Source organism: Lolium perenne, chromosome 5 (assembly GCF_019359855.2).
Source record: "Lolium perenne isolate Kyuss_39 chromosome 5, Kyuss_2.0, whole genome shotgun sequence".
Taxonomy (NCBI): Eukaryota; Viridiplantae; Streptophyta; class Magnoliopsida; order Poales; family Poaceae; genus Lolium; species Lolium perenne.
This window is the reverse complement of record NC_067248.2, coordinates 141,027,693-141,053,065: the sequence shown is the minus strand read 5'-3', so window position 1 is coordinate 141,053,065 and position 25,373 is coordinate 141,027,693. Positions and strand designations below refer to the sequence as shown.

The 25,373-nt window shown below is 42.3% G+C and overlaps 1 protein-coding gene across 1 annotated transcript; it reads right to left on the bottom strand.

Annotated features, from left to right (window-relative positions):
* Positions 1-24,781: 24,781 nt before the first annotated feature.
* Positions 24,782-25,168, bottom strand: LOC127347381 (brassinosteroid-responsive RING protein 1-like). Its single transcript, XM_051373572.1, has one exon. It carries the CDS (start codon positions 25,166-25,168, stop codon positions 24,782-24,784), a length of 387 nt encoding a protein of 128 aa, XP_051229532.1.
* Between the last annotated feature and the right edge of the window lie 205 nt (positions 25,169-25,373).

Here is a 25,373-nt window from a genome sequence, read left to right as displayed (position 1 = left end):
TGCTGTGTTGGATGGATTTCTTTATTCCATTAACTTTCAGTAGCTTTGTGCAATGTCCAGAAGTGTTAAGAATGATTGTGTCACCTCTGAACATGTGAATTTTGGATTATGCACTAACCCTCTAATGAGTTGTTTTGAGTTTGGTGTGGAGGAAGTTTTCAAGGATCAAGAGAGGAGGATGATACAATATGATCAAGGAGAGTGAAAGCTCTAAGCTTGGGGATGCCCCCTTGGTTCATCCCTGCATATTTCAAGAAGACTCAAGCATGTAAGCTTGGGGATGCCCAAGACATCCCCTTCTTCATCGACAACATTATCAGGTTCCTCTAGTGAAACTATATTTTTATTCCATCACATCTTATGTGCTTTACTTGGAGCGTCTGTTTGCTTTTGTTTTTGATTTTGTTTGAATAAATTGGATCCTAGCATTCATTGTGTGGGAGAGAGACACGCTCCGCTGTTGCATATGAACATATATGTTCTTAGCCTTATTCTTAATATTCTTGGCGAAGGTTGAAACTGCTTCGTTAATTGTTATATGGTTGGAAACGGGAAATGCTACATGTGGTAATTGGTATAATGTCTTGAATAATTTGATACTTGGCAATTGTTGTGCTCATTTTTAAGCTCTTGCATCATATACTTTGCACCTATTAATGAAGAAATACATAGAGCTTGCTAAAATTTGGTTTGCATGATTGGTCTCTCTAAGGTCTAGATATTTTCTAGTAAGGGTTTGAACAACAAGGAAGACAGTGTAGAGTCTTATAATGCTTGCAATATGTTCTTATGTGAGTTTTACTGTACCGGTTCATACTTGTGTTTGCTTCAAAACATCTTGCTAGCCTAAGCCTTGTATTGAGAGGGACTACTTCTCGTGCATCCAAAATCCTTGAGCCAAAAACTATGCCATTTGTGTCCTCCGTACTGCTGCGCGTAGTTGACGTATGTCTTTCCGTTCAACACGCGACCATTGGGAACCCCAAGAGGAAGGTGTGATGCGTACAGCAGTAAGTCTCCCTCAGTAAGAAACCAATGTTTATCGAACCAGTAGGAGCCAAGAAGCACGTCGAAGGTTGATGGCGGCGGAGTGTAGTGCGGCGCAACACTAGGGATTCCGGCGCCAACGTGGAACCTGCACAACACAACCAAATTACTTTGCCCCAACGTGACAGTGAGGTTGTCAATCTCACCGGCTTGCTATAACAAAGGATTAGATGTATAGTGTGGATGATGATGTTTGCAGAGAACAGTAGAACGAGCATTGCAGTAGATTGTATTCGATGTAAAAGAATGGACCGGGGTCCACAGTTCACTAGTGGTGTCTCTCCCATAAGATAAATAGCATGTTGGGTGAACAAATTACAGTTGGGCAATTGACAAATAAAGAGGGCATGACCATGCACATACATGTTATGATGAGTATTGTGAAATTCAATTGGGCATTACGACAAAGTAGATAGACCGCTATCCAGCATGCATCTATGCCTAAAAAGTCCACCTTCAGGTTATCATCCGAACCCCCTCCAGTATTAAGTTGCAAACAACAGACAATTGCATTAAGTATGGTGCGTAATGTAATGAACAAATACATACTTAGACATAGCATTGATGTTTTATCCCTAGTGTCAACAATATATCCACAACCTTAGAGGTTGCTGTCACTCCCCCAGATTTAATGGAGACATGAACCCACTATCGAGCATAAATACTCCCTCTTGGAGTTACAAGTATCAACTTGGCCAGAGCCTCTACTAGCAACGGAGAGCATGCAAGATCATAAACAACGCATAGATAGATTGATAATCAACATAGCATAGTATTCCATATTCATCGGATCCCAACAAACGCAACATGTAGCATTACAAATAGATGATCTTGATCATGTTAGGTAGCTCACAAGATCCAACGATGATAGCACAATTAGGAGAAGACGACCATCTAGCTACTGCTATGGACCCATAATCCAGGGGTGAACTACTCACACATCACTCCGGAGGCGACCATGGCGGTGAAGAGTCCTCCGGGAGATGATTCCCCTCTCCGGCAGGGTGCCGGAGGCGATCTCCTGAATCCCCCGAGATGGGATTGGCGGCGGCGGCGTCTCTGGAAGGTTTTCCGTATCGTGGCTCTTGGTACTGGAACTATTATCGATGAAGGCTTATGTAGGCGGAAGGGTAGGTCAGGGGGCGCCATGAGGGCCCCACAGAACAGGGCGGCGCGGGCCCTAGCCTGGTCGCGCAGCCCTGGCGTGGAGGCGCCTCGTAGCCCCACTTCATATCCCTCTCGGTCTTCTGGAAGCTTCGTGGAAAAATAAGATCCTGGGCGTTGATTTCGTCCAATTCCGAGAATATTTCCTTACTAGGATTTCTGAAACCAAAAACAGCAGAAAACAGCAACTGGCTCTTCGGCATCTCGTTAATAGGTTAGTGCCGGAAAATGCATAAATATGACATAAAGTATGTATAAAACATGTGAGTATCATCATAAAAGTAGCATGGAACATAAGAAATTATTGATACGTTGGAGACGTATTAGCATCATCAAGCTTAGTTCCTACTCGTCCCGAGTAGGTAAACGATAACAAAAATAATTTCTGAAGTGACATGCCATCATAATCTTGATCAATACTATTGTAAGCACATGTAATGAATGCAGCGATTCGAAGCAATGTAAATGCAATGAGTAAACAATTGAATCTTATAACAAAGACTTTTCATGAATAGTACTTTCAAGACAAGCATCAATAAGTCTTGCATAAGAGTTAACTCATAAAGCAATAAATTCATAGTAAAGGCATTGAAGCAACACAAAGGAAGATTAAGTTTCAGCGGTTGCTTTCAACTTGTAACATGTATGTCTCATGGATATTGTCAACATAAAGTAATATAATAAGTGCAATATGCAAGTATGTAAGAATCAATGCACAGTTAACACAAGTGTTTGCTTCTTGAGATAGAGAGAAATGGGTAAACTGACTCAACATAAAAGTAGAAGAAAGGCCCTTCGCAGAGGGAAGCATTGATTGCTATATTTGTGCTAGAGCTTTTATTTTGAAAACAAGAAACAATTTTGTCAACGGTAGTAATAAGGCATATGCATTATGTAAATTATATCCTACAAGTTGCAAGCCTCATGCATAGATTACCAATAGTGCCCGCACCTTGTCCTAATTAGCTCGGATTACCTGGATTATCATCGCAATACATATGTTTTAACCAAGTATCACAAAGGGGTACCTCTATGCCGCCTGTACAAAGGTCTAAGGAGAAAGCTCGCATTGGATTTGTCGCTTTTGATTATTCTCAACTTAGACATCCATACCGGGACAACATAGACAACAGATAATGGACTCCTCTTTAATGCATAAGCATTTAGCAACAAATAATATTCTCAAATGAGGTTGAGGATAGTTGTCCAAAACTGAAACTTCCACCATGAATCATGGCTTTAGTTAGCGGCCCAATGTTCTTCTCTAACAATATGCTTACTCAAACCATTCAACTCATGGTAAATCGCCCTTACTTCAGACAAGACGAACATGCATAGCAACTCACATGATATTCAACAAAGGGTAGTTGATGGCGTCCCCAGGAACATGGTTATCGCTCAACAAGCAACTTATAAGAGATAAGATGCATAAGTACATATTCAATACCACAATAGTTTTTAGGCTATTTGTCCCATGAGCTATATATTGCAAAGATAAAGAATAGAAAATTTAAAGGTAGCACTCAAGCAATTTACTTTGGAATGGCGGAGAAATACCATGTAGTAGGTAGGTATGGTGGACACGAATGGCATAGTGTTTGGCTCAAGGATTTTGGATGCACGAGAAATATTCCCTCTCAGTACAAGGTTTAGGCTAGCAAGGTTATTTGAAGCAAACACAAGTATGAACCGGTACATCAAAACTCACATAAAAGACATATTGTAAGCATTATAAGACTCTACACCGTCTTCCTTGTTGTTCGACCCTTACTAGAAAATATCTAGACCTTAGGGAGACCAATCATGCAAACCAAATTTTAGCAAGCTCTATGTATTTCTTCATTAATAGGTGCAAAGTATATGATGAAAGAGCTTAAACATGAGCACAACAATTGCCAAGTATCACATTATTCAAGATATTATACCAATTACCACATATAGCATTTCCCGTTTCCAACCATATAACAATTTAACGAAGCAGTTTCAACCTTCGCCATGAATATTATGAGTAAAGCCTAAGGACATATTTGTCCATATGCAATAGCGGAGCGTGTCTCTCTCCCACACAATGAATGCTAGGATCCAACTTTATTGAAACAAAACAAAAATAAAAACATACAGACGCTCCAAGTAAAGCACATAAGATGTGATGGAATAAAAATATAGTTTCACTAGAGGAACCTGATAATGTTTTCGATGAAGAAGGGGATGCCTTGGGCATCCCCAAGCTTAGATGCTTGATTATTCTTGAAATATGCAGGGATGAACCACCGGGGCATCCCCAAGCTTAGAGCTTTCAATCTCCTTGATCATATTGTATCATCCTCCTCTCTTGATCCTTGAAAACTTCCTCCACACCAAACTCAAAACAACTCATTAGAGGGTTAGTGCATAATCAAAATTCACATGTTCAGAGGTGACATGATCATTCTTAACACTTCTGAACATTGCACAAAGCTACTGAAAGTTAATGGAATAAAGAAATCCATCAAGCATAGCAAAACAGGCAATGCGAAATAAAAGACAGAATCTGTCAAAACAGAACAGTCCGTAAAGACGAATTTTATAGGTGCACCAGACTTGCTCAGATGAAAATTCTCAAATTGAATGAAAGTTTCTTACATATCTGAGGATCACTCACGTAAATTGGCAGAATTTTCTGAGTTACCTACAGAAACTACTGCTCAAATTCGTGACAGCAAGAAATCTGTTTCTGCGCATCAATCCAAATCTAGTATGAACCTTACTATCAAAGACTTTACTTGGCACAACAATGCAACAAAATTAAGATAAGGAAAGGTTGCTACAGTAGTAACAACTTCCAAGACTCAAATATAAAACAAAGTACTGTAGTAAAATCATGGGTTGTCTCCCATAAGCGCTTTTCTTTAACGCCTTTCAGCTAGACGCAGAAAGTGTGTATCAAGTATTATCAAGAGATGAAGCATTGGATGCTCCATTACCTATAGTGGCATTAAGAGCTTTGTCAATTTTAGGCCTATAATGGTTTTTTGGTTTAGGCACCTTAGAGACATACATGAACTTTTGCTCCTTACCCACATAAGCTTTCTCCTTAAATTTAATAGAAGAAAAAGTTGAACCCAATGTTCCCATAGCCTCTTCCAGTTCACTAATCCTTTGGGTTTGATTATCATGACTAGCACAAGCTTCTAAGATGGCAATTCTCTCATTAATTCCACCTAGAGATTTATCAAGTTTGTCAGTGCTATCAAGTAATGCTCCCAAATCAGCCTTAATACTTGGAAGATTTTGCTCTATGGTCTCCAACTTTTTCATGACATCTTCAAGAGAGATTTCAATTTTAACCTTATTAATAGGTGGTATTCCAAATAGACTCTCAATAATGCAACTAGCTTCTAAAGCAGGAGTGCCTAGGAAATTACCCCCCGCAAGACAATCAAGAACATACCTATTCCAGCTAGAGATACCAACATAAAAATTCCTGAGTAGGATAGTGGTGGAGTGTTTCTTAGTGCACCTATTATGAGCATCACTAATTCTATTCCAAGCATCTTTTAAACATTCTCCCCCTTGTTGCTTAAATGAACGAACTTCAACTTCAGGATTACTCATTTTAGCAATAGTAAATAAAGCAAACTAGATAAAGTAAATGCAAGTAACTAGTTTTTTTGTGTTTTTAATATGGCAAACAAGATAGTAAATAAAGTAAAACTAGCAACTAATTTTTTTTGTGTTTTGTTTTAGTGCAGCAAACAAAATAGTAAATAAAAGTAAAGCAAGACAAAAACAAAGTAAAGAGATTGGAGGTGGAGACTCCCCTTGCAGCGCGTCTTGATCTCCCCGGCAGCGGCGCCAGAAATTTACTTGCTGCGCGTAGTTGACGTATGTCTTTCCGTTCAACACGCGACCGTTGGGAACCCCAAGAGGAAGGTGTGATGCGTACAGCAGTAAGTTTCCCTCAGTAAGAAACCAAGGTTTATCGAACCAGTAGGAGCCAAGAAGCACGTCGAAGGTTGATGGCGGTGGAGTGTAGTGCGGCGCAACACCAGGAATTCCGGCGCCAATGTGGAACCTGCACAACACAACCAAATTACTTTGCCCCAACGTGACAGTGAGGTTGTCAATCTCACCGGCTTGCTGTAACAAAGGATTAGATGTATAGTGTGGATGATGATGTTTGCAGAGAACAGTAGAACGAGTATTGCAGTAGATTGTATTCGATGTAAAAGAATGGAACGGGGTCCACAGTTCACTAGTGGTGTCTCTCCCATAAGATAAATAGCATGTTGGGTGAATAAATTACAGTTGGGCAATTGACAAATAAAGAGGGCATGACCATGCACATACATGTTATGATGAGTATTGTGAAATTCAATTGGGCATTACGACAAAGTACATAGACCGCTATCCAGCATGCATCTATGCCTAAAAAGTCCACCTTCAGGTTATCATCCGAACCCCTTCCAGTATTAAGTTGCAAACAACAGACAATTGCATTAAGTATGGTGCGTAATGTAATCAACAAATACATCCTTAGACATAGCATTGATGTTTTATCCCTAGTGGCAACAGCACATCCACAACCTTAGAGGTTGCTGTCACTCCCCTAGATTTAATGGAGACATGAACCCACTATCGAGCATAAATACTCCCTCTTGGAGTTACAAGTATCAACTTGGCCAGAGCCTCTACTAGCAACGGAGAGCATGCAAGATCATAAACAACACATAGATAGATTGATAATCAACATAGCATAGTATTCCATATTCATCGGATCCCAACAAACGCAACATGTAGCATTACAAATAGATGATCTTGATCATGTTAGGCAGCTCACAAGATCCAACAATGACAGCACAATTAGGAGAAGACGACCATCTAGCTACTGCTATGGACCCATAGTCCAGGGGTGAACTACTCACACATCACTCCGGAGGCGACCATGGCGGTGAAGAGTCCTCCGGGAGATGATTCCCCTCTCCGGCAGGGTGCCGGAGGCGATCTCCTGAATCCCCCGAGATGGGATTGGCGGCGGCGGCGTCTCTAGAAGGTTTTCCGTATCGTGGCTCTCGGTACTGGAACTATTATCGACGAAGGCTTATGTAGGCGGAAGGGTAGGTCAGGGGGCGCCATGAGGGCCCCACACAACAGGGCGGCGCGGGCCCTAGCCTGGCCGCGCGGCCCTGGCGTGGCGGCGCCTCGTCGCCCCACTTCGTATCCCTCTCGGTCTTCTGGAAGCTTCGTGGAAAAATAAGATCCTGGGCGTTGATTTCGTCCAATTCCGAGAATATTTCTTTACTAGGATTTCTGAAACCAAAAACAGCAGAAAACAGCAAATGGCTCTTCGGCATCTCGTTAATAGGTTAGTGCCAGAAAATGCATAAATATGACATAAAGTATGTATAAAACATGTGAGTATCATCATAAAAGTAGCATGGAACATAAGAAATTATCGATACGTTGGAGACGTATCACGTACCTACCTACTACATGGTATTTCTCCGCCATTCCAAAGTAAATTGCTTGAGTGCTACCTTTAAAATTCCATTCTTTGTCTTTGCAATATATAGCTCATGGGAAAAATAGCTTAAAAACTATTGTGGTATTGAATATGTACTTATGTATCTTATTTCCTAATAAAAGTTGCTTGTTGAGCGATAACCATGTTACTGGGGACGCCATCAACTATCTTTGTTGAATATCATGTGAGTTGCTATGCATGTTCGTCTTGTCTGAAGTAAGGGTGATTTATCATGAGTTGAATGGTTTGAGTATGCATATTGTTAGAGAAGAACATTGGGCCGCTAACTAAAGCCATGATCCATGGTGGAAGTTTCAGTTTTGGACAACAATCCTCAATCTCTTATGAGAATATTATCTGTTGTTGAATGCTTATGCATTAAAGAGGAGTCCATTATCTGTTGTCTATGTTGTCCCGGTATGGATGTCTAATTTGAGAATAATCAAAAGCGAGAAATCCAATGCGAGCTTTCTCCTTAGACCTTTGTACATGCGGCATAGAGGTACCCCTTTGTGACACTTGGTTAAAACATATGCTATGCAATGATAATCCATGTAAATCCGAGCTAATTAGGACAAGGTGCGGGCACTATTGGTAATCTATGAATGAGGCTTGCAACTTGTAGGATATCTTATACATAACGCATATGCTTTATTACTACCGTTGACAAAAATTGTTTCTTGTTTTCAAAATAAAAGCTCTAGCACAAATATAGCAATCCATGCTTCCCTCTGCGAAGGGCCTTTCTTCTACTTTTATGTTGAGTCAGTTTACCTACTTCTTTCTATCTTAGAAGCAAACACTTGTGTTAACTGTGCATTGATTCTTACATAATTGCATATTTACATTCATCATATTACTTTACATTGACAACTATCCATGAGATATACATGTTACAAGTTGAAAGCAACCGCTGAAACTTATATCTTCCTTTGTGTTGCTTCAATGCCTTTACTTTGAATTTATTGCTTTATGAGTTAACTCTTATACAAGAATTATTGAGGCTTGTCTCGAAAGTACTATTCATGAAAAGTCTTTGCTATATGATTCAATTGATTACTCATTGTCTTTACCATTACTTTGAATCGCTGCATTCATCTTATGTGTTTACAATAGTATGATCAAGATTATGTTGGTAGCATGTAACTTCAGAAATTATTCTTTTATCGTTTACCTACTCGAGGACGAGTAGGAACTAAGCTTGGGGATGCTGATACGTCTCCAACGTATCTATAATTTCTGATGTTCCATGCTTGTTTTATGACAATACCTACATGTTTTGTTCACACCTTATATCGTTTTGATGCGTTTTCCAGAACTAATCTATTGACGAGATGCCGAAGGGCCAGTTGCTGTTTTCTGCTGTTTTTTGTTTCAGAAATCCTACAAAGGAAATATTCTCGGAATCGGACGAAATCAATGCCCAGAACCTTATTTTTCCCGGAAGCTTCCAGAGAGCCAGAGAGGGACCAGAGGGGAGCCCTGGGGGGCCCACACATGGTGGCGGCGCGGTCCAGGGGGGGGCGCCCCCTAGTGTGAGGAGGCCCCGTGGCCCCTCCGACTCCGCCTCTTCGCCTATTTAAGCCTCTCTGACCTAAAACATCGACACAGATTGACGAAACACCAGAAAACCTTCCAGAGCCGCCGCCATCGCGAAACTCCAATTCGGGGGATAGAAGTCTCTGTTCCGGCACCCTGCCGGGACGGGGAATTTCCCCCGGAAGACATCTCCACCGCCATCTTCACCGCCATCGCTGTCTCCATGATGTGGAGGGAGTAGTTCTCCCCCGAGGCTGAGGGCTCTACCGTAGCTATGTGGTTCATCTCTCTCTTTGTGATCTAGTTGAATATCATCTATGTGCTACTCTAGTGATGTTATTAAAGTAGTCTATTCTCCTCCATGATGTAATGTTGACAGTGTGTGCATCATGTAGTACTTGGTGTAGGTTATGATTGTGATTGATGTCTACGCCCCCCTCCTTTTCCTGTAGACAGTGTTGGGCCTCCAAGAGCAGAGGTTTGTAGAACAGCAGCAAGTTTTCCCTTAAGTGGATCACCCAAGGTTTATCGAACTCAGGGAGGAAGAGGTCAAAGATATCCCTCTCATGCAACCCTGCAACCACAAAGCAAGAAGTCTCTTGTGTCCCCAACACACCTAATAGGTGCACTAGTTCGGCGAAGAGATAGTGAAATACAGGTGGTATGAATAAATAGTAGCAACGGCACCAGAAAAGTGCTTTGCCCAGGACAGTAAACAAGCAGTAGTAACGCAGTAAAACAGTAAACAATCAGCGATAGCAGTATTTAGGAACAAGGCCTAGGGATCAGAATTTCACTAGTGGACACTCTCAACTTTGATCACATAACAGAATAGATAAATGCATACTCTACACTCTCTTGTTGGATGATGAACACCATTGCGTAGGATTACACGAACCCTCAATGCCGGAGTTAACAAGCTCCACAATTCAATGTTCATATTTAAATAACCTTAGAGTGCATGAAAGATCAACACGACTAAACCAAGTACTAACATAGCATGCACACTGTCACCTTCATACTATGTAGGAGGAATAGATCACATCAATAACATCATAGCAATAGTTAACTTCATAATCTACAAGAGATCATAATCATAGCATACGCCAAGTACTAACACGGATGCACACACTGTCACCATTACACCGTGCAGGAGGAATAAACTACTTTAATAACATCACTAGAGTAGCACATAGATAAATTGTGATACAAAACACATTGCAATCATAAAGAGATATAAATAAGCACTTCACTATGCCATTCATAACAGTGAATAAGTATTCTGTGAAATATAGCCTAAGAGACCCACACGGTGCACACACTGTCACCTTTACACACGTGGGACAAGGAGTCTCCGGAGATCACATAAGTAAAATTCACTTGACTAGCATAACGACATCTAGATTACAAGCATCATCATATGAATCTCAATCATGTAAGGCAGCTCATGAGATTATTGTATTGAAGTACATAGGAGAGAGATGAACCACATAGCTACCGGTACAGCCCCGAGCCTCGATGGAGAACTACTCCCTCCTCATGGGAGACATCAGCGTTGATGAAGATGGCGGTGGTGTTGATGGAGGAGCCTTCCGGGGGCACTTCCCCGTCCCGGCGGCGTGCCAGAACAGAGACTCCTGTCCCCCAGATCTTGGCTTCGCGATGGCGGCGGCTCTGGAAGGTTTCTCGTACCGTGGCTTTTTCGTCTCGAGGTTTTAGATCCAGGGGCTTTATATAGGCGAAGAGGCGGCGTCAGGAGGTCGAAGGGGCGCCGACACTATAGGGGGGCGCGGGCCCCCCCTTGGCCGCGCCGGCCTAGGGTTTGGTGGGCCTGTGCCCCCTCTCTGGCGGTTCTCGTGTGTTCTGGATGCTTCCGGGCAAAATAGGAACCTGGGCGTTGATTTCGTCCAATTCCGAGAATATTTCGTTACTAGGATTTCTGAAACCAAAAACAGCAGAAAACAGCAACTGGCACTTCGGCATCTTGTTAATAGGTTAGTTCCAGAAAATGCACGAATATGACATAAAATGTGCATAAAACATGTAGATATCATCAATAATGTGGCATGGAACATAAGAAATTATCGATACGTCGAAGACGTATCAGCATCCCCAAGCTTAGTTTCTGCTCGTCCCGAGCAGGTAAACGATAACAAAGATAATTTCTGGAGTGACATGCCATCATAAACTTGATCATACTATTGTAAGCATATGTAATGAATGCAGCGATCAAAACAATGGTAATGACATGAGTAAACAAATGAATCATAAAGCAAAGACTTTTCATGAATAGTACTTCAAGACAAGCATCAATAAGTCTTGCATAAGAGTTAACTCATAAAGCAATAATTCAAAGTAGAGGCATTGAAGCAACACAAAGGAAGATTAAGTTTCAGCGGTTGCTTTCAACTTGTAACATGTATATCTCATGGATATTGTCAACATAGAGTAATATAACAAGTGCAATATTCAAGTATGTAGGAATCAATGCACAGTTCACACAAGTGTTTGCTTCTTGAGGTGGAGAGAAATAGGTGAACTGACTCAACAATAAAAGTAAAAGAATGGTCCTTTCAAAAAGGAAAAGCATCGATTGCTATATTTGTGCTAGAGCTTTGATTTTGAAAACAAGAAACAATTTTGTCAACGGTAGTAATAAAGCATATGCATCATGTAAATTATATCTTACAAGTTGCAAGCCTCATGCATAGTATACTAATAGTGCCCGCACCTTGTCCTAATTAGCTTGGACTACCGGGATCATCGCAATGCACATGTTTTAACCAAGTGTCACAAAGGGGTACATCTATGCCGCCTGTACAAAGGTCTAAAGAGAATGCTCGCATCGGATTTCTCGCTATTGATTATTCTCAACTTAGACATCCATACCGAGACAACATAGACAACAGATAATGGACTCCTCTTTTATGCATAAGCATGTAACAACAATTAATTTTCTCATATGAGATTGAGGATATTGTCCAAAACTGAAACTTCCACCATGGATCATGGCTTTAGTTAGCGGCCCAATGTTCTTCTCTAACAATATGCATGCTCTAACCATAAGGTGGTAGATCGCTCTTACTTCAGACAAGACGAACATGCATAGCAACTCACATGAAATTCAACAAAGAGTAGTTGATGGCGTCCCCAGTGAACATGGTTATCGCACAACGAGCAACTTAATAAGAGATAAAGTGCATAAGTACATATTCAATACCACAATAGTTTTTAAGCTATTTGTCCCATGAGCTATATATTGTAAAGGTGAAGAGGAATAGAAATTTTAAAGGTAGCACTCAAGCAATTTACTTTGGAATGGCGGAGAAATACCATGTAGTAGGTAGGTATGGTGGACACAAATGGCATAGTGGTTGGCTCAAGTATTTTGGATGCATGAGAAGTATTCCCTCTCGATACAAGGTTTAGGCTAGCAAGGTTATTTGAAACAAACACAAGGATGAACCGGTGCAGCAAAACTCACATAAAAGACATATTGTAAACATTATAAGACTCTACACCGTCTTCCCTGTTGTTCAAACTCAATACTAGAAATTATCTAGACCTTAAAGAGACCAATTATGCAAACCATATTTTAGCAAGCTCTATGTATTTCTTCATTAATAGGTGCAAAGTATATGATGCAAGAGCTTAAACATGAGCACAACAATTGCCAAGTATCACATTATCCAAGACATTTTAGCAATTACTACATGTATCATTTTCCGTTTCCAACCATATAACAAATTAACGAAGAAGAAACTTCGCCATGAATACTATGAGTGGAGCCTAAGGACATACTTGTCCATATGCTACAGCGGAGCGTGTCTCTCTCCCACAAAGTGAATGCTAGGATCCATTTTTATTCAAACAAAACAAAAACGAAAGCACACAGACGCTCCAAGTAAAGTACATAAGATGTGACCGAATAAAAATATAGTTTCAGGGGAGGAACCTGATAATGTTGTCGATGAAGAAGGGGATGCCTTGGGCATCCCCAAGCTTAGACGCTTGAGTCTTCTTGAAATATGCAGGGATGAACCACCGGGGCATCCCCAAGCTTAGACTTTTCACTCTTCTTGATCGTAGTATATCATCCTCCTCTCTTGACCCTTGAAAACTTCCTCCACACCAAACTTAGAACAACTCATTAGAGGGTTAGTGCACAATCAAAATATACATGTTCAGAGGTGACATAATCATTATTAACACTTCTGGACATTGCACAAAGCTACTGAAAGTCAATGGAATCAAAATATCCATTCAACATAGCAAAAGAAGCAATGCGAAATAAAAGGCAGAATCTGTCAAAACAGAACAGTTCGTATTGACGAATTTTATTGAGGCACCAGACTTGCTCAAATGAAAATGCTCAAATTGAATGAAAGTTGCGTACATATCTGAGGATCACTCACGTAAATTGGCATAATTTTCTGAGTTACCTACAGAGAATTTTGCCCAGATTCGTGACAGCAAAGAAATCTGTTTCTGTGCAGTAATCCAAATCTAGTATGAACCTTACTATCAAAGACTTTACTTGGCACAACAATGCAACAAAATTAAGATAAGGAGAGGTTGCTACAGTAGTAACAACTTCCAAGACACAAATACAAAATAAAAGTACTGTAGCAAAATAAACACATGGGTTATCTCCCAAGAAGTTCTTTCTTTATAGCCATTAAGATGGGCTCAGCAGTTTTAATGATGCACTCTCAAGAAATAGTATTTGAAGCAAAAGAGAGCATCAAGAGGCAAATTCAAAACAATTTTAAGTCTAACATGCTTCCTATGCATAGTAATCTTGTAAATAAACAAGTTCATGAAGAGCAAAGTAATAAGCATAGGAAGATAAAACAAGTGTAGCTTCAAAAATTTCAGCACATAGAGAGGTGTTTTAGTAACATGAAATTTTCTACAACCATATTTTCCTCCCTCATAATAACTTTCAGTAGTGTCATGAGCAAACTCAACAATATAACTATCACATAAAGCATTCTTATCATGAGTCGCATGCATAAAATTATTACTACTCCCAAGATAAGCATAGTCAATTTTATTAGTAATAGTGGGAGCAAATTCAACAAAGTAGCTATCATTATTATTTTCATCATCAAATATAGGAGGCATATTGTATTCATAATCAAATTTATCCTCCATAACAGGTGGCAACAAAAGACTACTATCATTATAATCATCATAAATAGGAGGTAAAGTATCATCAAAGTAAATTTTCTCCTCAATGCTTGGGGGACTAAAAAGATCATGCTCATCAAAGCCAGCTTCCCCAAGCTTAGAATTTTCCATATCATTAGCAACAATAGTGTTCAAAGCGTTCATGCTAATATGTTCCATGGGTTTTTTAATTTTCGGATCAAACCATCCATGTCTTAAATCAGGAAATAAAATAAGAAGCTCATTGTTGTCCATTATGCCTAACTAGTGTAAAACAAGAAACAAAAAGATGCGATTGCAGGATCTAAAGGAAATAGCTTCGAGCACTCACACACCGGCAACAGTGCTAGGAAATAGCTTAGTAGTCGGAGGATGTGAATACCTTTTACCTTACCTCCCCGGCAACGGCGCCAGAAAATAGCTTGATGTCTACGCCCCCCTCCTTTTCCTGTAGACAGTGTTGGGCCTCCAAGAGCAGAGGTTTGTAGAACAGCAGCAAGTTTCCCTTAAGTGGATCACCCAAGGTTTATCGAACTCAGGGAGGAAGAGGTCAAAGATATCCCTCTCATGCAACCCTGCAACCACAAAGCAAGAAGTCTCTTGTGTCCCCAACACACCTAATAGGTGCACTAGTTCGGCGAAGAGATAGTGAAATACAGGTGGTATGAATAAATAGTAGCAACGGCACCAGAAAAGTGCTTTGCCCAGGATAGTAAACAAGCAGTAGTAACGCAGCAGTAGTAACGCAGTAAAACAGTAAACAAGCAGAGATAGCAGTATTTAGGAACAAGGCCTAGGGATCAGACTTTCACTAGTGGACACGCTCAACTTTGATCACATAACATAATAGATAAATGCATACTCTACACTCTCTTGTTGGATGATGAACACCATTGCGTAGGATTACACGAACCCTCAATGCCGGAGTTAACAAGCTCCACAATTCAATGTTCATATTTAAATAACCTTAGAGTGCATGAAAGATCAACACGACTAAACCAAGTACTAACATAGCATGCACACTGTCACCTTCATACTATGTAGGAGGAATAGATCACATCAATACCATCATAGCAATAGTTAACTTCATAATCTACAAGAGATCATAATCATAGCATACGCCAAGTACTAACATGGATGCACACACTGTCACCATTACACCGTGCAGGAGGAATAAACTACTTTAATAACATCACTAGAGTAGCACATAGATAAATTGTGATACAAAACACATTGCAATCATAAAGAGATATAAATAAGCACTTCACTATGCCATTCATAACAGTGAATAAGTATTCTGTGAAATATAGCCTAAGAGACCCACACGGTGCACACACTGTCACCTTTACACACGTGGGACAAGGAGTCTCCGGAGATCACATAAGTAAAATTCACTTGACTAGCATAACGACATCTAGATTACAAGCATCATCATATGAATCTCAATCATGTAAGGCAGCTCATGAGATTATTGTATTGAAGTACATAGGAGAGAGATGAACCACATAGCTACCGGTACAGCCCCGAGCCTCGATGGAGAACTACTCCCTCCTCATGGGAGACATAAGCGTTGATGAAGATGGCGGTGGTGTTGATGGAGGAGCTTTCCGGGGGCACTTCCCCGTCCCAGCGGCGTGCCGGAACAGAGACTCCTGTTCCCCAGATCTTGGCTTCGCGATGGCGGCGGCTCTGGAAGGTTTCTCGTACCGTGGCTTTTCCGTCTCGAGGTTTTAGATCCAGGGGCTTTATATAGGCGAAGAGGCGGCGTCAGGAGGTCGAAGGGGCGCCGACACTATAGGGGGGCGCGGGCCCCCCCTTGGCCGCGCCGGCCTAGGGTTTGGTGGGCCTGTGCCCCCTCTCTGGCGGTTCTCGTGTGTTCTGGATGCTTCCGGGCAAAATAGGAACCTGGGCGTTGATTTCGTCCAATTCCGAGAATATTTCGTTACTAGGATTTCTGAAACCAAAAACAGCAGAAAACAGGAACTGGCACTTCGGCATCTTGTTAATAGGTTAGTTCCAGAAAATGCATGAATATGACATAAAATGTGCATAAAACATGTAGATATCATCAATAATGTGGCATGGAACATAAGAAATTATCGATACGTCGGAGACGTATCAGTGATCTCTTGTAGATTATGAAGTTAACTATTACTATGATAGTATTGATGTGATCTATTCCCCCTTTCATAGTCTGTCGGTGACGGTGTGCATGCTACGTTAGTACTCGGTATAATTGCGTTGGTCTATCATGCACTCTAAGGTTACTTAAATGTGAACATCGAATGTTGTGGAGCTTGTTAACTCCGGCATTGAGGTGCTCTTGTAGCCCTACACAATTAATGATGTTTGTCATCCAACAAGAGAGTGTAGAGTGGTTTTATTATGTGATCAATGTTGAGAGTGTCCACTAGTGAAAGTATGATCCCTAGGCCTTGTTTCCACACATCGAATCTCCGTTTATTTACTGTTCTGTTGCATGTTTACTCGCTGCCATATTTTATTCAGATTGCTATTACCACTCATATTCATCCATATTACTTGCATTTTACTATCTCTTCGCCGAACTAGTGCACCTATACATCTGACAAGTGTATTAGGTGTGTTGGGGACACAAGAGACTTCTTGTATCGTGATTGCAGGGTTGCTTGAGAGGGATATCTTTGACCTCTTCCTCTCTGAGTTCGATAAATCTTGGGTGATTCACTTAAGGGAAACTTGCTGCTGTTCTACAAACCTCTGCTCTTGGAGGCCCAACACTGTCTACAGGAAAAGAAGCAAGTTGTGGACAGCAGGGGGGAGCACATTTTTTCGAAGATACTGTAGAAGAAGGCTGTAGTATTTTTCCCATGTAAGCATGCCAAACTTTTCGCTCTCCTCTCCCCTCTATTGTGTAAGGCAACTAGAGAAGCGATTCTTTTGCTGGCGCTGGCTCCGGCGACTACTCTTTCCCGAGGGACTCTTGCTCTCTGGGGGAAGGGGCTCAATGGATCCGGCGCCCGGCCGTGTATAGCTGTAGTCTAGGATTAGGCTTCGTAGCTAGGTCTTCGGGCGTTCATTGACATGCTTCGATGGGGTTGAGGACACTGCCGAATAAGTTTCTTCCAGATCGGCATCCAATGTAGCTTTCTTTGCTATCGTCGGTCATGGACCTGGAAGTGGTGTGGCTGGGTTTGGTCGGCAAGACGACGACGGCAAACAAACTCTGATCTTTTGTGCTTCGGATCTGTCTTCGTCGTGGCGGCGTTCCCTCTGACTCCTCCCGCAGATCTCGAAGCATGTAAAGGAGCGTGATGACTGGCATGGGCTTCTCCTGTGTTGGCGCTCGGGACATCTGGTGCAAGGTATGTGGCTCATGGCGGCGGTTCCGGTGTCTTCCTCAACACAATCGATTGGACGCTCCGGATCTGGAGTCGAGAAAGCACATGGATTGCCCCGGTCGACGCACCCCAACGACGGCGGCTCACCAGTCATGGCGGGGTCCTCCCTCGACTGACAAAGCCAAATCAGGTGATGGTGCTTTTTCGTCCTTATGGGAAGATGGCTGCTTGCGTCCTTCTCCGGCGTCATATAGTGGCCGCGACTGGCTATGGGCATGGTTTCGGTTCCAGAGAGATACGCCGCATGGACCTACTTGTAATGTTCTATTTTTCTGGGGTCTTTCTGCATTTGTGTTAGGACATCTGTACCTTCTTGAGTTCGCTCGAGATTGTTGCGTCTGTATCGAGTGTGTCTATGTAATTTGATGAATGCATTAATCCTGTAAAAAAAGTATGTTTCCCATGTAAAATAGACAACATACGGTGGAGTAAGCACATATTTCTAGTGGTACCGTCCACGCATGAACAGTGCCGTGGAGGACGGATTTTATATATTGCGAAGTGCTTGGAGTGAGGATAGCGCCTACCTGCTGCAAAAAGCAACGGGCGTGGACCATTTAATAGAGAGACACTTTAGAGAGGGTAGTAGTATTTTCCCAGATCAAAGAGGCGGAAGCAACGGGCGCGGACCATTTAATACAGAGACACTTTAGAGAGGGTAGTAGTATTTTCCCATATCAAATAGGCGGTAGACGGTTGAGTAAGCATATTTCGCCAGTATTGGTGTCACAAAATAAGACACCAATACGTTCCCCAGGTAAAAGAGGCAGAGGGCAGTGAAGTAAGTATAGTTTTTCGAGGGCACCGTAGAAGAAGGTGATAGTATTTTCTCCGGGTAAAAGAGCTGACAAATAACGTAATATGCCTATAGGACGATCATGAACTATTGCAAATTGTGAGTAATTACTATCGAAAACTTACCACCATTTGTTTTGTCCAATAAATGGGGGCAAGAACAGTGTAGTGTTTTATTTCTCAAAATTAACGTTGGAGAACATTGAAGCTACCGCGAAACAAGACGGTTATCGATAAAGAGTTACCGTCAACGAATTACTGCTAGAGATATCCATTGATATATATTGTTGGGAAATTACTGTCAAATAATTACACGTCAACGAAAACATAATGATAGGTAACCATCGTCAAAAAATTATTATTAGAGTTAAAAGGTTGTGTTGACAAATTACTGATGGAAAATTGATGTAAAATAATTGTTGGAGGAAATTAATATAAAAATTACCGGTAAATTTTTTATTTAACATATGGGTGCACTATGGGTCACTGTTCATGTGCGCATGAACATTGTCAGGAGGGTTGTGGTGGCTCTAAATCTCTCGGGCTTTTATACAGGCAGATACTAGTACAGAATAAGTCATTAACACAACTTAAATGATCCATCGCACACGACAAAACTTATCGCTACTATATGAAAGGGTGGATGATGCGACTCTATAGCGCACATGGTTTCCGAGAATCGTGTGCGATGGGGAATACTTTCGTAAACGATTTCGGTCACTCAACCATCAGCGAATACGAGGGTCTTCACGAATGACTTCTTTTCGTTCATCGTCGATGTTGCCTATGATCGCAAACCTCTTTCGTTTCTTGATCTCATGTGTTCATATCCTTTCAGACATGATCTTTATTGTTCCTCGCATGATGATTAAAACATTGCGAACGTCTTTTTATCTAAACTTACTAGTTATAACTGCAGAACAATGATACTAGCAGATGTAGGCCCAGCTGAATATTAATGGAAATACAATACCAAATCTTAATTATATTCGAGGGCACATCTGATCATCATATGTATACACATATTAGCGACATAGCTTTATGTGGTAGCTCAATAAACAAAAGAAAAAATATCTGTAACTTTCTTTGATGCGGCTTGTCTATGTGACTGTGATGTACCTTCCAAGGATGAAAATGGATAGATTTCTCCATTTGTCCTTCGTCATCGTTGTCTTGCACCACGCTGCAGCTGGAACATGTAGTCGTGATACTGCTTCTCCCAAAAGGGTAGATGGCACTCGGTGTAGGGGGCACTTATGATTTTGCATGTATTGCTTGAAGAACTGAAAATAAAGTACAAAATAATTTTTCGATGTGAGAATGTTAATACAAAGATAGAAATGGTAATCAAATATTCCAATTAAAGGAAAAAACTAGTTACTCACATGCAACTGCGGATGTAATGGTATATGGAAGAATTTATGAGCCTCCTTATTTTTTTACAACCAATGTGTTTCACATTTAGTTGGGTATAATTATCATCATGAAAGTGGGGAAAGCTAACATATATTTCATACCTTCTCATGCCTTGCTCTTATGTAGTGTTACTATACCTGGCCATGTCTCGGGTCGGGCCGGGCCTCAGGCCGGGCCGAGAAAACCCCGATGGTAAAAAATCAGGCCCAAGCCCGGCCCAGCCCGGCCAAATACCTATGAAGCCTGTCGAGCCATCGGGCCGCGGGCCGGGCCGTAGTGTTAAATGCATTTTCAGGTTACCCAAGCCCGGCCTGGCCCGACCATCGGGCCAACATTTTCAGGCCCAGGCCCGGGTTTTTCGGGCCGGGTTTTGGGCCAGGCTTCGGGCCAGACCTCGGGCCGGGCATCCCATGGCCAGGCATGAGTGTTACCAAAGTAAGATACCTATTATAATAGTATAGAATGAAAATATATTGTTATAGATGCTAACACACAATCGACCTAGTACATATGTAGATCTAACACAACCATAGATATCTAGTCAACAAGACCATACTCGGGATAGTGCATAGATAGATCTAAAGTACAAGACCACATTAAGGATATTGCTAACCTACAAGGTCACCTTAATAGGAAACTAATTAACAAATCAATAGTGCATTTCGAGGAATTAAAAGAAGACCACGTTTGGGATAGTGCACGGATAGATCTAAAGTATAAGACCATCCTAATAACAAACTAGTTAACAAATCAACCGTCCATTTCAACGATTGAAAAAAGGACAAAGGGTTAGCTACCTTTGGGAGGGAGAAGCCGCGGTGCAGGTGCACCTCGCAGCTTCCACCGTGCGCGCTGGGTCGAGAGGCCGGGCATCTCCAGCAGCGTCAATGATCAGGAGGTGACGACTTAGATGCAGCACATCGCCAACGTGGATGAAGATGGCATCAGCGATGCAACACCACGGTGATGTTTGCTCTGTCCAGCTGCGCCTTTTGGTATACTGATCGTAAGCATACAAGAGGGGTTGGCGGCTCTTGTGGGGAGTGTTGTCGTCCCCTTATATAAGGTAGGGTTCCATGCAATTGGCCCTGACGTGCCACTGAGCAAAGGACATGACGCGCGAGGGAGAAACTGTGTGTGATATTTGCAAATGATTTGTGCTTTGTAAAATGTGTGCGCCACAGTAACAAACGATTTCTTTCTTAGTAACCGTGTGCAATGTGTTGCCCTATGTATATATCTACTTTCTTACAAGTATCACCAATCACCATAATTTGACAAACAAAGTGCCCAGGTAGCATGAATTAGAAAAACCAAATTTTGATGCTAGTTATATTTGCCAACAATTGGCAAATGTAAGAACACATTTTGTTGTAGTTATTTTTCACAAATCCAGGTCACAATTAAGTTCTTGAATGACGACCAGTATGCATCATAACACATTAACCCATGTACATCTCACAGAGGGCTTACATAACTAGGCGAACGACATTATTTTCGAGGATGAACTCAAATATGCAGATTATTTCCTCCTGCAGTTCAAAGACCTTCGTATTAATTATCAGCCCATATCCCTAGTCTTGTCTACCTTGAGCCAGACATATTTCTCGGTCTCGATGAAGTGAGGGTACGATGTGTCCATTTGCAATCCATCTTCTTCAATGTGAAAGTCTAAGAGGTACCTCCTTGTGTAGTTAAATGAGAAGTACTGAAATATAAATAATCATGAATATGTAGTGAACTACTAGTTTCTATATGTGCATTGTCAATACGAAATTCCAAGTACCATTAAACATGACTTGCTATAATTACTTACCATCTGACTTTTGCTAATGATGACATTTGACTTCGTCATCCGGCAAACATACAAAGGTATGTAACAAACACCTTCATGCAAGCGCTTCCGAAGCCAATTGAATTGTGACCTAGTCATCTCTAGGTAATTTGCATATACCATGTGATGCTCAAACGATTTTTTTCTCTTTAATATAATGGCCTACAAATATAATATACGTAAGCGTGATTTCATTTTCTAATCACAATATAATTGTACACACAAGTGTACAGAATGATTAATCAAACCTGACGGATAAACTTCGATTCAATTTGGTTATCCCACCCTGCGCTGAACATGACGCTCGTCATCAGTATCACTACCACCGGTAATGTCATTGACAGCTTAGACACCCTTCCAACGTTATCATGAGTGAACAATGAAAATCCCACATCTGAACAAAAAGAAAACCCTACTAAACAAAAGCAAGGGTGAAAACAAAAATCTTAATGAATCGGCTAAGCTTTACTGTAGAAGGTTAATATCCATACGAAATCTATACAACTACCGTGGATCCGATGGAGATCTAGCTTCATGTATACTTGAATGTAAATAATTCACTCGAATCCGAATACTGGAGGCTAGTGTGAAAGACGATAGCTAATACTAGCAGAAAATGGAGCAATAGTAAGGGTGTGTTTGGTAGCCTGAGTCACTTCGAATTTACTCTCCCACTTGAGATATCTCACTTCATACAAGCTAGCTTGAGATTTTGTGGTGTGTTTGTTAGCCCGTATGTGGTGAGAAAATCTGAGCTGATACTTTGTTTGTTAGCCCGTTTGGTGTGAGATTGGCCCAAAAACTAGAAATAACAGAGAGGTCCACAGTTTTGCACATAGGCCCCTAAACTAAACAATAAAAAAGCAATCGGGTCCTCTCTGCACCACACCATGCTGGGAGCTCTCCGGCCGGCGGTGGCGGGCCGTGGGGCGGCGGCCGAGCTCCTCCATCTTCCCGGCGTGAGCTCCTGCATCTTCCGGACGTCCCCTGCTTTGCCTCGGCTAACGAGAGAGGAGAAGGGCGGGAGGAAGGACGGCCTGGGTGCCTGCTCGTCGGCGGTGGCGGGCTGTCGGGCGGCGGCGGCGGCCAGGGGAGACAGCGGCCGGAGCCCAGAGCCGGCGCGAGCTCGGGATAGGGCTCGGCAGGAACTGCAGGAGGCGTGGGAGGAGAGCGTCGGCGCGAGCTCGGGCTCGGCGGAACCGCAGGAGGCGTGGGAGGAGACTGCCGGCGCGAGCTCGGTGATAGGCGGTGGCCAGGGGCGGCGGCGGCCGGTGGCCATGGGGGCGGCGGTCAGAGGAGGGTCGCGGGGTCGTCTGCGAATGATTTTCGTTTCGGAGGAAAGTTAGGAGGCGGGCTCAGGTCTGGGGGTATTGCTTGCGGGTCTCCCGAGAAACTTTGCGGGATGGACTCAGCTTGGGTGGGTTGTGAAGCTCGATCTGAGCTTCGCAACCGGGCCTGGCTGAGGGGCATTTTTTGTATGAGGTGGGCATAGCTGAGATAAGTTGACACAGGCTAACAAACACATGTTTAGCTCAGAATCTTTGTTGAGATGAGATTTTTTGGGTTGACACGACCTACCAAACACACCCTAAGTAACCTTATGCGCTGCGAATATGGAGTCGAGGAGGGAGTTTCTTCAGTTCGTCACCTGTCAACCAGAGAAAAGAAGATGATGGTGAAAAGAGGAGATAGGGTGTGCGGTTTCATTAGTCACCCACAAGTACTTAAATATGATGGAAAGCACTACACATGATTAAAGTACAAAAAACATTTGAGATAGCTATCGAAAAATGACACCACGAATAAGTAAATTGTAGGGTGACAATTGCTCCTTCCGCGATCGTGCCTGAAAAGTCACACACGCCCCCATACTCCCTCTATCCACAAATAAGTAGACATCTAGCTCAAAACTTTGTCCGCAAAAAAATGTATTTCTATGTTTCCAATGCACATTAAAGTAGCAAAAATTGCTTCTCTCTCATTGCACGGAAATCAAACCCAATAATATTCATCACATGTTTTCCTTGATTTGAACCCGCACTTAGCTCATTGGAGGTGAAATAATTAAAGACGGGAAAGATATTGATTTGCATCTTTCCAATGTATTTTTTACCCCACCCCATAATTTATCTTGAAAACCCCGCGTGTACACTTAATTATGGACAGAGGGAGTATGTTTTTTCATGTGCTTACTTTCACTTTCGCGATGCAGGCCACCTGAGCCTAGCTAGGTCGGTGTCTTAGAGCAAGTTCAATAGTATAGCCAGCTGCTGGCTATAAGCCATGTGCCATATCATGTATAGTTAATTTAGGGCCAACATGTATAATAGTGAGCTATAAAAATATGCTACTTTATCAGTGCATGGCCCACATTTCACTCTCACAAAGTGTTTAGGAGCACGTGATAGAGTTGGCTCTTGCATGATAGAGTTAACTCGTGACTAAAACTTATTGTACTTACTCTTAGAGGGGTCACCATTATACCGTACAACACACGGAAAAAGCATTCAGCGTGACATGGGCCGATCTATACTAGTGACATGTACAACAAAAGTGCTTATGAAAACAAACCAGGTTTGTCTAAGCACCAGTAGTTATTTGTTCCAGTGGTGTTATTTAAGTATATTGCACGGAACCACAGTTTCAGATCAACTTATAACAATTAGCTTCAACTTTTGTGCATTTTAATAATACCACAACTTTGAAGATAACCAACAACAAATTCATCCAAACCCACCCTTTGATTAGCAGTTTAGCACCCCTAGAGGAGGACGGCATGGTTGCGGGAGCACGGATCTCTCCAAGCAAATTAACCCCACAGGGTCAGAAAGATTACTAATTTCTGAATCCAATGGCCCAATTTTTCTATCCCGAAATACTAGGCCGGAGGAGTACTTTGAGTTCAAAAACAAAATAGACATGCCTAGCTACCTATACAATTTCGGCGACGGCCGGCGGCTGAACTTTTGTCCGGCACAAGGGGCAGTTGGTCTTGCCGGTCATGAACCACCGCCGCATGCACTCCCGGTGGAACTCGTGCCGGCACGCCGGCAGCACGCAGCACACGTCCCCGTCCTCCAGCGCACCCAGGCACACGGCGCACTCCTCCGCCGCGGGCTCGCCGCCTGTGGTCGATGCGCCGCCGCTGCCTTGGCCTTGGGGACGTGTGTAGGACGACACGTAGTCTATCATCTTCGCTAGCTCCTTCCGCCGTTGCCAATGGAGGCACCAGAAGACCATGGCTGATACGATGAAGAACACGGCGAAGATGGCGGTATCCGAGAGCAGCTCCTGCTGCAGGGGAGTTAGACGAGGCATGGCCGCCGGCCGGCCGGTGTTGGTGATGCTCGCGCGCGTCGACGTATCTCTGTGCGGAAATTAAGTTTGCTTTGCCGTAGCCATATTCAGAGACATAGACAACATATGTCAGTAAGGTAAGGCCCGTGTCCAAAACGAACTCGGATTATATGAGAAATTTTAATGGGAGCAAAAATCCCCCAGAAAAACTGAACCGTCCATGCCT